We start from the raw sequence: 17,438 nt of genomic DNA on the forward strand, positions 1-17,438 counted from the left end.
GTAATATGGTACATCAAGGAGTTTCTTCACAGATGCTACCCTCTGTTGTCAACTAGCGGGCAGCTTGATTTACCTCACTATGACTTTGTCCTAATATTTCATATGCCATGCAGGTGGTTAGTTTATCTCCGCTCCCCATCAACCATACTTATTGGCAATTTATTATATTATTAGATATGGTCATGGCACTTTTGTTCTTTTCCTTATCATCCCTTCTCTTGGCTTATGTTAATGCTGATTGGGCTGGATGCTAAAACACTAGGAGATCTACTACAGGTTGGTGTGTTTTGCTTGGTGATTCTCTTATTTCTAGGAAACACAAGAAACAATTGAGACTGTCTCTAAGTCATCCACTGAAGCTGAATATAGGGCAATGTCCTTTGTTTGTAGTGAGATTGTTTGGCTCAAAGCCATGCTACATGATCTACAGGTTGATCATTCTTTTTTAGTTCCCCTCTTTGTTGATAATCTTAGTGCAATTAAGATTGCATCCAACTTGATCTTTTATGAGCACATGAAGCATATTGGAGTTGATTGTCATTTTATTAGAGATCTGCTCCTTGCAGGTCATATTACACTTCCTCATGTTTCCTTAGGACTTCAATTGGCAGGTTTATTCACTAAAGTCGTGACTAGAGCCAAGCATACTTTTTTTTATTAACTAGTGCTTATTCTTTGGCATCAATTTGAGTGGGGAGTGTAGAAAAGATGAGGGATAATATCATCTTTTTTCTATTTATTTGTACTTTGGGAGCACCATTGTATTATGTATAGTGAACACTAGATTACTAGATTACTTGTATCTTTTCGGTAGTTATTATGAGAGGACAAAGTGGTCCTTTAAATATAGATATCAATTTTTTTGGGTTCTGTTCTTATACCAACGCACCCGTACAGATTCTCCCGTCTTTCCCTTTGTGTTTAATTTGTCTCTAACAATAAAGTGTAGTCTGAATATTAGTTAAACTTCATGATAATAAGTCAAATTAAATTGTTTTGTGTTGTTTAGTAGATTTCATGCTTGTAGCCTATTTCTGGAGCAACTTATAAAGTCAACGTTATTATTAATTGAGTATTATTTGAGCTCTTGGTAACTAAATTTATACTGGTTAAACTTCATGATAACAAGTCAAATTAAATTGTTTTATGTTGTTTGGTAGGTTTCATGCTTGTAGCTTATTTCTGGAGAAACTTATAAAGTCCAAGCTATTATTAATTGAATATTATTTGAGCTTTTGGTAACTAAATTTATACATTGCAGGATTTGGTTGTTGAGGGGGAGATGCCTGAAAAACAAACTTGCTTTGAGGGAGTATTTTATAATTATTTTAGCGTAGGTATGACTTAATAAGTACTCTTTTTTCTTAATTTTTTCTTGATTTGGTTTAGGTCTTCATTAAGCGTATGGAATGAGTATTCAAATTGCATGCATATTATTTATAACATTATTCACTTCCTTATATGTCTTTGTAAAGACATGATGTTCTAGTAGACGATTTTTTTAATTTCCTATTTATAATGTTCTTAGCTTTGAGTTTTTGACTTACATATTGAACAAGTTAAAATTGGTAATTGTTGTTAAACTCTAGTTTGATTATTGGGTCTAAAATTTGCATTATTGAAAAGGGAAAAAGGCAAATAATTGAAGCAAAAAGTGCTTTCTTGCAAGATAGGCAGATATCTGACCAAGTTCTTGTTGCCAATGAGTGTGTGGAAGAATTGAGAAGATTTAACCGTAAGGGTTTTGTGTGCAAGCTGGACTTGGAGAAAGCCTATGATTTTGTGGATTGGAATTTCTTGATTGAGGTGATGAGAAATTGCAGTTTTGGTAATAGATAGTGCAAATGGGTAAGGGGATGTTTGAAATCATGTCACTATTCTATTTTGGTTAATGGGTGATGAGGGATTTTTTTTCAGGCAAGCAGAGGCCTAAGGTAGGGGGACCCCTAATCCCCTTTCCTATTTACTCTAGTGGTGGATGTCTTTAGACTCATTTCCAAGGTGGATAGGGAGGGGGTGATTAGGGGTGGAAGATTGGTTGCAATAATATTGTAGTCACATCTCCAATTTGTGGCTGATATCATAATGTTTTGTGAAGGGAGTGAACAAGGGATGGTAGGGCACCTTAAGGGTTTGGTGAAGAAATTTGTAGCTGTCTGAAATCTCAAAGTCAATTTTGAAAAGAGTTGTATTGTGGGGATGAACTTGGAGGGTAGAGAATTAGAGGCTATTGCAAAGAGGCTTAAGTGTTTCATATCTAGTTGGCCTTTGACCTATTTGGGGCTTCCTTTAGGTGCTAATCCCAAGGAGAGTAGTTTTTGATCTCCAATTTTAGAAAGGTGTGCAAAAAGGCTAATAGTGTAGATGAGGAATTACATATCTTTGGTTGGAAGAATTACTCTGGTTAGATCAACTCTAGCAAACCTGGCTTTGTATTATTTGTCAGTGTTTAGGATTCCACAGAAGGAGGTTTGGAACATTGAGAAGGTAATGAGGGATTTCTTATGGGAACTAGGGGAGGATAAAAAAGATCACTTGTTGAGATGGGAAATTGGGACTAGAGATATCCAAAGGAGGGAGGCTTGGGGCTGAGTAATGTAAATAATAAGAATTTAGCTTTCTTAGGTAAATGGATTTGGAGGTGGCCTTTGAAGACAGATTGTGGCATGAGGTGATAGCTAGAATTCATGGCAGGATGAACCTTGGATGGGATGCAAGAGTGTCTCAATGAGCTACCCTTGCCTCATCGTGGAAAGCAATTCATGGGTTTCTTCACCAGTTTCTTAGTTTCATCAAGTATGATGTGTGTTCTGGGGAGACTGTAAAAGACCTTTGGGTTGGTTCTTCAATTCTTAAGGATCTGTACCCCTCCCTTTACTCAGTTTCTTTGTACAAAAACAAGTGTATTTCGGACTTTATCATTCCTCCTATCCTTCCATCAAATTGTAATTGGGATTTTGGTTTTTGAAGAGGTTTAAGGGATGTTGAAATGGTAGAGTTGAGTGGGTTATTGCAACTTCTTGATTATGTTTGCTTGGATCTTCTCAAACTGGATAGATGTATCTGGGTTCCTCATCTGAAAGGTCTTTTTCTTGTGCTTGTATTTTTAAGTCTCGTTGTTTGTCTTGTTGTGGGATCTGAAAGGGTGGTAATAGGGTGGCTGAGGTGGCTGAAGGATCCAGAGTCTACAATTTGGTGCTTTGGGGATGAGTCGATGAGATGGGAAAGCTTAGATGGCTAACCGGAAACATGAACTTCAAAATCTCTTGGGTTGGGAGGACAGCTAATGCTATGGCAGATGGGTTAGCTAAACAAGGATAAATTGGGATAGTTTGTACTGGGCTCAGTTGTAGTTGATATTTATTACTAGCTTATTAAATTTTTGTGTGAGAGGTAACACTTCGTGCCTCTCTGTGGGATTCTGCAATGCCTATTCTCCTTGATATTCAATAAATACTTTGTTTACTTATCAAAAATAGGAAAGGAATAGGTTAAGGACATAGTTTGAGGCTAGGTGACAGGGTGGCTTCTTGTCAACTAGTTGCCTAGGCTTTTTTTTTTTTTTTTCTTTTAATGAAAACCATGAATCCTAGGGTAAGTCCCTAGGTTCCATAGCAACAAACAACAATCTTTCACTTATAATTCTCTATAACCTTCATAAAAAAGTATAAACTTCATATTAAAACATATAAAATCAACCCGGGGTTGGCAGGAATAGGGATGCAATTAGAATCTTGGAGAGTAGGATACTGGCTTTATATTCAGGGCCATTGGGTACTACAAATTTGGTGAAGGCAGAATTTTGGGCAAGATGTAATAGACATATCCCATGGACCCTCAAACATGTTCTCAGGGAAGTGGAAAGGATAGAAAAGGACCTAAATTCTGCGTTCATATGGGTTAGGAGCGCAAATGGGCCAGCTGACTCCCTAGAAAAACAAGGGGTTGTAAGACAATATTAGTCATGGGCTTCTTTGTAAATCAGCTTATTTACTGACAGTACTGTGAAGGCACTTTTGTACTTATTCACTTCCAATCAATATATAAATATAAATTTTGCTGATAAAAAAATAAATAAAACATATAAAATCAACATATTTATGAGAAGAAAAAGAGTGAATAAAAGAAAAGTAGAAAATATAGGGTCTGTATCTCTATTTTTTTCCTAGGAAAAGAAGAAAAGAATTCGTTGATTGGACAAAATTTTAAGTTCCTCCTTTCTTATCGGTTTAGGTTTTAAAGTTCTTGAGGGTTCAAGACAGCATACACCAACATGTGTGTTGATTGAACCCTAACAAATATGAAAATAATAGTAAGACCCACAAAATGAGTAATTTAATTTAATAACAATTATTTTATTATTATAATCTCAAAACTAAAGAATATACAAAATATTTCAAAGCATCATGTACAAAATAGCTTGGCATTTAAACAAGGTGACCCGCATGGGTGCCTTGTCACCTAGGTGTTGCCTTGGTAACTATGGTTAGGGGAAGAACCAAGAATAGAATAATTAAAAGAGGAGAAAGAAGAATAGGAAATACTTTTAGGGAGGAAGTTGGGAGTAATCTCCTCCAAAAGCTATACCAAAGAGGGAAGAAAGGCCTGAGTATATATAGATCTATCTAGATGTAATTACAAACTAATCATCTACAATAATCTGATTTCAGTGATCGCAGAAGAGAAAATAAAATGAAGAAACTCCTGATCAACCTCTTCTTTTGGCATGGAGGCATTTTTGAAAATTCTGCGGTTTCTTCCGTCATATCTCCCAACTGACAGCAAAAAGAACCATCTTCCAAAGAAGATAACCTCTCTTACTAAGGCCTTTGTAAGGTAATGCAGAAAATAAGGTGGGGAGGTCTCTTAGTATAAGCCTTTGCACACCGAACACCTGAAAGAAGTGGTTCTACACACTAATGTGAGCTCACAATGGATAATCAAGTGCTGGAATGATTATTTTGCTTGATTACAAAAGCAGGAAAGATTTGGGACTGCAACTCTATTCTTCAGCATATGATTTGAAGTGAGGATTCTGTCCAGTACTGCTGTCCACATGAAAAAATTTACCTTAGATGGGACTTCAGGTCTCCAAACATCTCCAGGCCACCTAACTCATTCTGCCCCTTCAGCTGATTGAAGAACCAACAGAGAAATGACCAGAAATGTTAGACGACTATATGATCTGATATTCTGAATTTGTACACAAATGGACTTTATTGATGGAATCTAGGAAGGAGAGCAGCTCTTGAAACTCCCAGTCCTGAATTTTCCTCATTTTGGGAACCCAAACCACCTGGTCAGCTGATATTTGGAAGCAATCCTTAGGCAGTCTCCTGTTCTGCCAAATTGAATATGTGTGGATGGGAGAAGTCTGCTACCACACCAAGTGCCTTTCAAAAATAGAATCCTGTCTCCTCTTCCAGACTTGACTTTAAGAGATTTGGAGAACTGACGATGAGTTTTCATGATCCCCTTCCAGATAGACTTGTAATGGTGGGGGGTGTGGGTTGAGAAAGCCAGTCTAACTTAGTGCTACCATATTTAGCTTTGATTAAGTTTCTCCACAGCATTTCTTTTTCAAGGCTATATCTCGATAACCACTGTCCTGGTAAGGCTGTGTTCATGATCTTGAGAACCTTTATCTTTGGTGGTGCAAACCTGATTCTATTCCACAAGATAAAACTTCTTTGTATCATTTATACCTTCCTTCAAAAAATCTCTTCTCATATTTTCCCGCTGGTTGATAGCTGAGGTTGGGGCAGTAAACAGAGAAAGATAAATAAATTGAAAAGTTTGATAAAACACATTGAATTAGTGTAACTTTCCTCCTTCAAATAAATATTCTCTTTTATATCCTAGTAATTTCTTTTGGAATCTTACAATGATTGGATTCCAAATCTCCTTGGGTTTGAAGGGAGACCAATTTTGAAGCCCAGAGTTTCTACCAGCTCATTGATACGGGCCACATCACCAATTGGAATCAATTCATTCTTGTGAATATTAATCTTCAAACCCGATAAAGCTTTAAAGCACATAAGGACACACCTCAATAGCAGCATACCTGATGATTTTGCTCTCCCAAAAGTTAAGGAATTGTCTACCAACTGTAACAAAGAGATAGATTGGGTTTTCTGCTGCAATCTAAATCCTTCAATTAAGCCACCTTGCTCTGCTCTCATGATTAATCTGCTGAAAAAGCCTTCTATGACCATGATGAAGGGGAAGGGGGGAAAGAGAATCCCCCTACAGAGGACCTCTTCCTCTAAAGTATGCTTTTGGGGAGCCATTTAAGATGATGGAAAATCTAGCCTTGGTTAGGCAAGATGATATCCAACTCCAACACTTGATCCTAAAGCCCGTTCTTCTGAGAATTAGTCCAAGATGCTCCACTAGACATTTTTTTTTTCAATAACGGTTCAGAATTTATTGATTAATGAAAAAAGTGAGATTACAAGTGAAGTAGATAGCTAGCCTCAATTGACAGCCTTAGAAATTAAGGGATAGCCGGCCTCAATATGTTTAGTACATTCATTGAGGACTGGAATAGAGGCAATCTTGATAGCACTCATGTTGTCAGAAAATAAGGGAATGGGGGAGGAATGATCCATGCCCAAGTCATGCATTAGGACCTTAAGCCATATGATCTCACCACAAACTGAAGACATGACCCAGGATTTAGCTTCTGTAGAGGACTTAGGTATGGTCTACTGCTTCTTATGTTTCCAAGATATGAGAGGACCACCAAAGAAACACAACAACTGGTAGCAATGTTTTATAACACAGAGGCGTGATGCGAGGTGTTTCACTGCCTACAGGCTTGAGGTGTAGTTCAAAATGTAAGAGGTGTAAGCCTCTCGAGCACAAGAAAGCATAATCCTCCTAAGAGGAAGGGGATGAGGAGGAGGAAGAAGTGGAAAGAGGATCTCTTTCTTTTGTTTCTTTTTTTTTTTTTTATGAAAGATGTCTTGTATCAAGAAGAATGAAGATGCACAACTCTAGAATCAGTGATCCATAAGTGACTCGGGGAAGAACTATAATAGGAGGACTCACCATACCAATAGCAGAGAATGCAGGGGAAGTGGCTGAGAATACAAGTTGACGTGTCTGCTCTTCCATGAGAACACCTTAAGTGACTCGGGGAAGAACTATAATAGGAGGACTCACCATACCAATAGCAGAGAATGCAGGGGAAGTGGCTGAGAATACAAGTTGACGTGTCTGCTCTTCCATGAGAACACCTTAAGCCTCTCCTTTAGTAGATACAGGTGAGGAAATGGTTGACTGGGTAGAAGTTGTGTTGCTCAAAATCTCCATAGATGCCTAATAAACCTTTTTTTGACCCTTCTTCTGTCTTGACCCCGGGAGGTTAGGTTGGACACTAGGTAATGACGTGGCCATGTTGTTTACAATAAGTGCAGACATTTTTCTTCTTGCAATGGAAAATCACATGATTGAATTCTTTGCACTCATAGCACTGAACCATTGTAAGTCTTTCTTGTCTTAGACTTACTGGCTAAGAAAACAGTATCAACAATAGAGGCTTTCTTATTGTTAAGGGTGGATTGAGTGATGAGTCTGGTTTCTTCATGCATGATTCACCAAGAATTACATCAATAAATGGAACGGTACCTCTACTGTAAATATTTGACTTGACCACTTCAAGTTCAGGTCTGAGATGCATAAGAAAATACATGACCTTTCTGTTATCAAAGTGTTTCTTCATAAACTTAACACAACAATTAGATGGGTTCTCACCCAAATGCACTAGTTCATATTCAATCCACAGATTGACAAAGCCAACATAGTATTCATGAATTCTTTTCTCCCCCTGGCTGTATGAGAAAATGTCATTCTTAATTGTAGAGAACACTGATGTGGGCCCCACAGCTATGGTCCCACTGTGTTTGTAGGGTAGAAGGTGTTCTAGTCATCCTAGGGTTAGTTGGTGGTCAGTTGGTTATTTCAGTTGTTATTTATTTCAGTTTTATTTTGTTCTATTTGTTATGTAAATACTAAGGGCAGATCTGTCCTTTCCATGTAATGAGCATAATGTTATGGGCCCACGGAATAGGATCTCGTCACGGGTCGGTCCACGAGGAAAACCTCCTGTTTTCCCTTGTTCCTCCCTTTTCTTGAGGAACCTATCTTGGCGCCTTAATGGTGATTTGTTCAAGAGATCACCAAACTCTCCTCTGCTCTCTTTCTTGACTGAATTTTTCGATGATCTTATTCAATATTCTCAGCTCCTTAAATAGGAGATTACAAGAGATAAGAGTCCTACTTTTAGGAAGACTCCTTGCTAATTAGGAAGACTCCCTACTAATCTATCCTACTGAACTGATAAGATAAAACTCCCTTAATCTATCCTACTGAACTGATAAGATAAGATAAGACTCCCTACTAATCCATACTACTGAACTGATAAGATAAGAACACTGAATAGATAAGACTCTTACTAATCCTTACTACTGAAAGCAGATAAGGCAAGAATACTGAATAGATAAGATAAGATGAGAACACTAAATTGCTGCTGCTGAGAACACTAAATTACTGCTGCTGCAGCACTAAATTACTGCTGCTGCTGCCGGCGTCCACATGATTACTCTCCTCCTGGACTACGAGCTTGTCCTCAAGCTCGAATTCAGGATGGGTGTCTTGAAACATAGTCAAAGGAATCCCGGATAGGTGGAATGATTTTTCCCTCTTGGATCGGGTTCCAGTGAAGAGGGTTCATCCTCAGACAGCTGCAGTGAGATACTAAGATTTGACCATGCGTAGCTGCATTCTTTGTCGCGGGCAACTGCAGCCTTAAGGTACTTTTGAGATGTCTTGAACTGTAGAGTACAAAGATTGTGAACACCAGGCTGGTGCCACTGAACTGCATCATCTGGATCCTCTTCTATTGCCTGTTTTAGTGTGTACAGAGCTCGCTCTTCCACTTCCGTCAAATCATTATGTCCAGTTTCAAACGTTGCTGCAATTTCATGCTGAGCCTTGTGAACCATGGAAAGTCTTGCCCATGCTATCCGAAGCTCAACTGTTGCAGAGTCCCCTTCTTTGAGTATTGAAGCCATTTCATTCGCAACCCATGAAAGTTGTTCAGTGGGATCTTGAGACCTTTCTGCATCCTTGATACGATGAAGCGCAACAACACATCGAGTTGACATGCAATTAGGCTCCAGCTTTGCTGCCTTCTCCAGGCACTTTCCAGCACTTCTATGATCACCGGCCAAATAGTATGCATTAGCAAGATTCACCCAGATATGTGCAACTCTAGGATCTGATCTGACTGCAGCTAACAAACACTCTTTTGCAACATTTGCAGCCGCAACATGAGGCATACAAGCTCCTTCACCAGCGATGACGACCTTGGAGTAGTTGCTCTTATTCTTCTTTGAACTCTCGTCGATGGAATCCTCGACGACACCAGATTCCTGCTTAATCGGAACATTCTGGGTGTTGCTAACCTGCACTAGGGCAACGACCTGCTGCTCGCCGGATGATTCTGCCATGTCTGGCCGGCGGCCGGTTGTGGTTGCAGCCCCTTCCGGGTTCCTTTCCTTGCTGGAAAAGTACAACTCTATTATTGATAAAAAAAAGTACAACTCCATCAAACGCCTTAATTCTCAGACGTCGTCCTTGATCTCGCACACCCCCTTGCTGTTTTCCACGAGTTTGTGCTCCAGATCATGAACCCTAGACGTCAATCGCTCAAAGTCACCCATGACGCCTTGCTCTGATACCAAATGTTATGGGCCCACGGAATAGGATCTCATCACGGGTCGGTCCATGGGGAAAACCTTCTGTTTTCCCTTGTTCCTCCCTTTTCTTGAGGAACCTATCTTGGCGCCTTATTGGTGATTTGTTCAAGAGATCACCAAACTCTCCTCTACTCTCTTTTTTGACTGAAATTTTCGATGATCTTATTCAATATTCTCAGCTCCTTAAATAGTAGATTACAAGAGATAAGAGTCCTACTTTTAGGAAGACTCCCTACTAATCTATCCTACTGAACTGATAAGATAAGATAAGATAAGACTCCCTTAATCTATCCTATTGAACTGATAAGATAAGATAAGACTCCCTACTAATCCATACTACTGAACTGATAAGATAAGAACACTGAATAGATAAGACTCTTACTAATCCCTACTACTGAAAGCAGATAAGGCAAGAATACTGAATAGATAAGATAAGATGAGAACACTAAATTGCTGCTGCTGAGAACACTAAATTACTGCTGCTGCTGCACTAAATTACTGCTGTTGTTGCTGGCGTCCACATCACATAACCTATAAATACTAAATAAAGTGGCGGCGGCAGAACATTAAGATTCTGCTCCTCCTTTCAACTCTTGTGTTCTACTGCTCTCTCCTCTTTCTCCTCTCTTCTCTATACCTTTTCTTCTATTTCCGAACCTCAAATCCATTAGGGTTCAAGACTGATAGCAGTCCTGAACGTCTACTTGGTATCAGAGCTAGGGTTTCTCATGTGAGTTTAGTCCAGCCAACCACATGAGAACCATCTAAGGCTGGAAGCTGAGAAAGTAGAGTTCGTTGACTGATTCTTGTAGATCGCCAGAGGGTTTAGCAGCTGTTTGAAGATTTGCCATGGTTGCAGAGTGTTGGTGATCAGGAAGAATCAAAGAAGGCTAGGGTTCGGGTAACCTTGGAAGGCAGCGAACAACATTTTCTTGTAAGTTTTTATTTTCTGAGAGAAGTACTATTGGAGAAGATAGGTTGGACCTATCTAGAAAGTGCGACCGAACCATTCTAAGGTTTTCTTTCTTCTATTCTCTAGGGTTTTGTCTTAACCCTGCGGAAAACCTTAATGTTGGGCCAAACCTTGTGATCTACCTGTGAAGTTTTTCTTAAATTCTCTCCTCAACATTGATCAGTTTTAGGGTTTCATATTAACCCTACTACAAGTCTTATCCGTACGGTACTGCCTGGAATGTGCAGCTGAGAATTTTCTTTTAAGGACTGATTAAAACCCTAATTCTGCTTCAGCATATCAGATTATTCTCCAAGCTGTTTTCAGATTTGTTTTGGGGAGTTTCGAACTATTCTAAGGGGTGAAAACTGTACGGACTGTTGCTGTTGTGTCTGCTAATTGGTTTCAGATCAGACTTATACTTGTTTCATGCACATATACTGTGAATACAGATTGGTTCTATACTGATTTTTTGACTGTGATTGATAGTCCAAGTGCTGTTTTTGACTGTAGTAACCCTATTTTTTGAGACTACTGGTTCTTGACCGACTTAGAGTTTAAGAATCAGGCAGAAGGCAGTTTTGGGAACAACAATTATGGTGGTGTTTCTCAGACAGGTTTTCAGATTACAATCGTAAGATTTAATGGATCAAACTATTTGGAATGGGCCCAATCAGCCATGATGGCTATTGGGGGAAGGGGTAAAGTAGGGTATATCTTGGGAGATGTGAAAGAACCCTCCAAGGGAGACCCCATGTATATATACCAAGTGGGTCCAAGAAAACTACTTGGTTATGACATGGCTGTGTAATTCTATGCAGCCTCATATCAGCCGAAATTACTTGTGGGCAAAGACAACCAAGGAGATATGGGATGTTATGAAAGAAACTTACTCTCAACCCCTTAATGTTGTCAGAGCATATGAATTGAAATCTGAAGTGAATACTCTTAAACAAGGAGAGAAACCGGTTTCAGTCTACTTCTCTACCTTGAAGTCCCTGTGGCATGAGATTGATCACTTAGAGACTCTTGAGTGGGAGAGTCCCAAAGATGCACAGACCCGTAGAAAGCACATCGAGACAAACAGGGTGTTTGAGTTTCTGGCTGGCCTGAATTCAGAGTATGATATTGTGCGGCAACAGATTTTGACCAAAGATAGTGTGACCCTCTCTCAGGCATACTCCTTGGTGCATAGTGAAGAGACCAGGAGGAAAGTCATGATGCAACCTCAGCCTCTTACATCGGCCCTTGCAGTTGTTAAACCCAAATCGGGGGGTGATTCAGAGAGAGACAGGAAGAAGGAAGATAAAAGGGATGTGGTATGTGAGCATTGTAAGAAACCTAAACACACAAAAGAAACATGTTGGAAGCTGCATCCTCATTTGGTCCCGGCAGAGTTGAGAAGCAAGAAGGGTAATGCTCATGTGGCCGTGACTACCGATTCAGCATCCTCGTCTGGCACAAGAGGCACACCCTTAGAGACCTTAGCTGCAGTTCGGGCTGCTCTAATACAATTGGAAAAGGAAGTTGGGAACTCAGTTCAGTCACCGCAGTCACCATCAACCCCTGCTACATCTGCTTTTGCACATTCAGGTACTCGAGCCTTAGCCTACCATGCCTCAGCTCCAGGTACTTCTGAACCCTGTTGGGTAATAGATTCAGGTGCATCCGACCATATGTCTAGCTTGCCTTCATTGTTTATCACTTATCATTTATCTTCTGGTAGGGATAAAGTATCTATTGCTGATGACCATACTCGGTTTTCTTGGGTTTATCTTATGCGTTCACGAGATGAGGTTCCCGCCCTGACCCAAAACTTCCACCAAATGATCCTAACCCAGTTTGATGCCAAGATCAAAGTTCTTAGATCTGATAATGCAAAGGAATACTTTGCTAAGCCATTGGCATCTTACCTTCTTAATCATGGGGTTATCCACCAGAGCACTTGCCCTTATACACCTCAGCAGAATGGGGTTGTAGAAAAGAAGAATAGGCACATCTTGGAGGTGGCTAGAAGTATTATGTTTACCTCCAATGTTCCTATTCGCTTCTGGGGTAATGCTATCCTCACGGCGGTATATCTTATTAATCGGGTTCCTTTCTGGGTTCTTGATATGAAACCACCTTTTTCCCTTCTACACTCAAATGAGGAGTTGTTTACTGTTCCCCTTAAAACATTTGGTTGTACCTGTTTCGTTCAGCTTCTCGGACCCCATCACTCCAAGTTCGAACCAAAGGCCTCCAAATGCATCTTTCTTGGTTATGCACAAACTCAGAAGGGTTATTGCTGCTATGATCTTGTCTCAGGGAAGAAGTTTGTCTCCATGGATCTCACTTTCTTTGAGGAGACACCCTATTATTCTCGGGTTTCTCCTCAGGGGGAGAGCAGTGAGAGTGGGGATTTGGGTCCTTTTCTTCAGGGGGAGCGCAGTGAGGGTAGGGTTAATACTTTTGGGGCTGTCCCTTTACCTATTCCATTGGGTGATGAGGGCTGCAGTAGTGAGGGTGGTCAGAGGGATCAGGAGTTGAGAGTCTATCACAGACGATGCAGGCAGGTTGATCCCGGTCATCAGCAGGCCAGGCCAGCTCTAACCTCTTCTGCGGCTCCAAGTCCAGGTATTACAGTCCCAGGGCCTATAGAGACTCCCTCCATTGTTGCCACTTCACCTCCTACAGACGACATTGACCTTCCCATTGCCATCCGTAAAGGAAAACGGCATTGCACCACATCTACAACCTACTGCATTTCCCAGTTTTTATCCTATGATCGCCAATCTCCCTCCTACAGGTCCTACCTTACTTCCGTTGCTAATGTCCCTATTCCAAGAACAGTGCAAGAAGCCCTATCAGTCCCGGAGTGGAGAGGTGCAATGCAAGTTGAAATGGATGCCCTGTTGAAAAATAATACCTGGGAACTAGTTGATCTGCCCAAAGGAAAGAAACCAATTGGATGCAGATGGGTATTTACTGTGAAGCACAATGCGGATGGCTCCATTGAGAGGTACAAAGCTCGGCTAGTTGCAAAAGGGTTCACCCAGACTCATGGTATAGATTACTTGGAGACATTTGCCCCGATAGCCAAGATGACCACCATTCGAGTTCTATTATCTCTTGCATCAAGCCACACTTGGCCTTTGTACCAAATGGACGTTAAAAATGCTTTTTTGAATGGAGACCTGCAGGAAGAGGTTTACATGCAATTGCCTCCTGGATTCTATGATACAGAGACAGGTAAGAAGGTCTGTCGGCTCAATAAGGCATTGTATGGTTTGAAGCAGTCACTTGGAGCTTGGTTCGATAAATTTAGACTAGCCCTTGGGAAGTTCGGTTATGTACAAGCCCAGTCAGATCATACACTGTTCATCAAGAGGGTTGAGTCTTCACTGACACTACTTGCAGTATATGATGATGATATTGTGGTGACAGGAAATGACAGCCATGAGATTGAGTCTCTCAAACAGCTCCTTCATCAAGAGTTTGAGGTGAAAGATCTTGGTGCACTACGGTATTTTTTGGGTATTGAGGTTGCTAGATCTAAACAGGGGATCTTTGTCTTTCAGAGGAAGTATGTTCTAGATCTGTTGGCGAAAACCGAAAAGTTAGGTGTCAAGCCTGCGGATACACCCATTGAACAGAACCACATGATTAGTGCAGAGAGTGGGGAGCCTCTTGAAGACAAAGTTATGTTCCAACGGTTAGTGGGAAAGCTCCTATATCTTTGCCTCACTCGGCCAGATATCAGTTATGCAGTTAGTGTTGTCATTCAGTACATGCATTCTCCTAGAACCACGCACCTTCTTGCAGCAGAAAGAATATTAGCATACTTGAAGAGATGCCCGGGTAGAGGTATACTGTTCAAGAACAATGACAACATGAAGGTGGAGGTCTATACGGATGCCAATTGGGCTGGGAGTGTTGATGACAGAAGGTCTACCTCTGGATATTGTGCTCTTGTGGGAGGTAACCTTGTCTCTTGGAGGAGTAAAAAACAGAGTGTTGTCTCCCGATCTAGTGCTGAAGCTGAATATAGGTCAATGGCTAACAGAGTGGCTAAAATTCTATGGCTGAGATTACTACTTGAGGAGTTGGGTATTGAGTATGAGAAGCCCCTGATGCTGTATTGTGATAATCAAGCGGCTATTAATATGCAGCATGACAAAACTAAACATATTGAAGTTGATCGACATTTTGTACGAGAGAGGGTCTCATCACAAGAAGTGTGTCTCCCGTACATCACATCCAACATGCAGATAGCAGATATCCTCACCAAAGCTGTACCAAGGAAGAAGCTAGAGGCGGATCTCTCCAAGTTGGGAATGATAAACATTTATTCCCAACTTGAGGGGGAGTGTAGAGAACACTGATGTGGGCCCCACAGCTATGGTCCCACTGTGTTCGTAGGGAAGAAGGTGTTCTAGTCATTCTAGGGTTAGCTGGTGGTCAGTTGGTTATTTCAGTTGTTATTTATTTCAGTTTTATTTTGTTCTATTTGTTATGTAAATACTAAGGGCAGATCTGTCCTTTCCATGTAATGAGCATAACCTATAAATACTAAATAAAGTGGTGGCGGCAGAACATTAAGATTCTGCTCCTCCTTTCAACTCTTGTGTTCTACTGCTCTCTCTTCTCTTTCTCCTCTCTTCTCTATTCCTTTTCTTCTATTTCCGAACCTGAAATTCATTAGGGTTCAAGACTGATAGCAGTCCTGAACGTCTACTTTAATTTTATACTGCCTTGATATGTTTGATAGCTGATACACTTTTCCCTACAGGCAAAGTGGGACCCATGCTTAATTTATCGTATAGTGTCTGTTGGTGGGTCCTACCAAGCTTTTAGTGTGAGGCATCCATGAATTGCATAATCTGATTATTTACTATTTTACCAGAATTTCTCTATATATTATAGGAAAACAACATGTGGTTAAAGTATATTAACAATGGAAATATGTAATAGGAAATGTTAAGTAGTCAATTTACCAAAATACTACATTATCTGTCCTTGGATCCTTTTATGCAGATTCTTATTTTTATATTTCCTCTCATACAGGGATGGATGCCCAAGTTGCTTATGGGTTCCACCATCTACGTGATGAAAAACCATACCTTGCACAAGGTCCAATATCAAATAAGGTATGGTTGAAACCCAATATGTTTTGTTGGTCTTCTACACTAGGTATGATATTTAGTGAAGGATTCACAAATATTTAGATTTGCAAGATTTTTACCAAGTATCCTCTTATCACAGTTGATCTACTCTGGATATAGTTGCACTCAGGGTTGGTTCTTCACACCTTGTATGAGTGATCCTAGTTTAAGGTTAGCTGGCTCTTCCTTGAAAGCTGATTGTATTCTTTTCCTGTTCTCTTCCTGTTGTTTACTTTGGTTGAATGATTGCCTTTTGCGGCTTGAATAAGCATATTTTCCACTTTTTTGCCTTCCTTTTAACAACTAAATTCCATTGTTTTGATGTAAAACAGAAGGAAATGAAAATTTTATCTTTGTTTGGTTTTATGTCATTTGGTTCAATACCATTGTACTTGGTGCTACAAGTAAAAGGTTACCTGTAGGACTACCGAATTACTCCATCTCTAAGTGAAAATAATGCTCATGCTTTTGAAAGAAAATTTTACTTGTATCATAAGGCAAGGGTAATAACAGCGTCTAGATAATGTGATGTAACCTGCTTCAATATGGATACCATTTTTCAAATGAGCCACAAAAATGGGTCCTTGGATAGTTGCATAAACATGGGAGAAATCCTCCAATTGCATTTTCCCTTTCTGCAAACAAATGGGGACAGTAAAAAGTGGGTAAAAGCTAATCCACCATTTCTCTTGCCAGATTTCACTTGGTCAAATTTTACATGGGTAAACTTGTTTTACTTAAAAACAACCAAAACCTGAAGAAATCTTTTTGTTGGCTAGAAGAACATCTCATACTTAGAAGTGGTGCTTGTTTTATGCATGAATGCTATTTTTATATCTTCAGCTCTTGCAAATATTGTTAAAAGAAAATGTAGTACTTTTTTCTCTTGTAGTAATCCCTCTGAACTTGGAATAATGCATCGGGACTTATTTCTTTGTTTCTTAAGTTTGTGAGTACTGTCACCATCATCTTTATTGAGCTTCTTGTTGCTGTCCTATCTTTTGGTTTTGCTTATTTCAAATTCTTTCTCCTAATGATGAAGAATGTATAATTTTGTTTCATTTCTATTTCTTCATCGTACTCAGAGTTTGAGCTTGCATCTGAAGTTTGTATGGTTTCCAAGTTATCTGTATTCATTATGCTGGTTGTGTTAAGTGCAAATTGAAAATTTGCGAAGTCTTGTTATGCAAAATTTTGCATCATACTCAGTAGTCAACTGCTCTGGTATATGTCTCGTTTCCATTCCTCTAGAATTTCTTTTGGATTGGAAAGAATTAATATTCTTTCTTCCTCCTTGTTGCCACAAAAGAGTCAAACTTGATCATTTGTGTATGGAACAGTAAAATAGGCACGTGGTTTTGTCAATGTACTGGCATGGCAAGGGATAAAAAGGGGGTAATTGTATTTGGGTCAAGTCTTTCAAAGGGAGTTGTAACTGTAAAATATTTGGTGGTTAGCTAAGGCTAGACACCTCTTTGTACTAACTCTTTAAGTATTAAGTTTTTACAGTTAATCAGTTATCTAAAAAAACTATAAGGATGAAAGCTGTTAGCAGGATTCAATGAGGCAGGCGGGCTT

General features: G+C 39.8%; 1 protein-coding gene across 1 annotated transcript in view; it reads left to right on the forward strand.

Moving 5' to 3' along the window:
- The window catches only part of LOC148843681 (diacylglycerol kinase 7-like), a 65,110-nt gene that overhangs the window by 28,775 nt on the left and 18,897 nt on the right, over nucleotides 1-17,438 (forward strand). The window contains exons 6-8 of the mRNA XM_088957153.1: nucleotides 1,262-1,337; nucleotides 15,763-15,845; nucleotides 15,961-16,031. Coding sequence (XP_088813279.1) covers nucleotides 1,262-1,337; nucleotides 15,763-15,845; nucleotides 15,961-16,031 — 230 coding nt within the window. The remainder of the gene's footprint in view (nucleotides 1-1,261; nucleotides 1,338-15,762; nucleotides 15,846-15,960; nucleotides 16,032-17,438) is intronic.

Source organism: Nelumbo lutea, chromosome 8 (assembly GCF_056320005.1).
Source record: "Nelumbo lutea isolate HS-2025 chromosome 8, American lotus-T2T, whole genome shotgun sequence".
Classification (NCBI taxonomy): Eukaryota; Viridiplantae; Streptophyta; class Magnoliopsida; order Proteales; family Nelumbonaceae; genus Nelumbo; species Nelumbo lutea.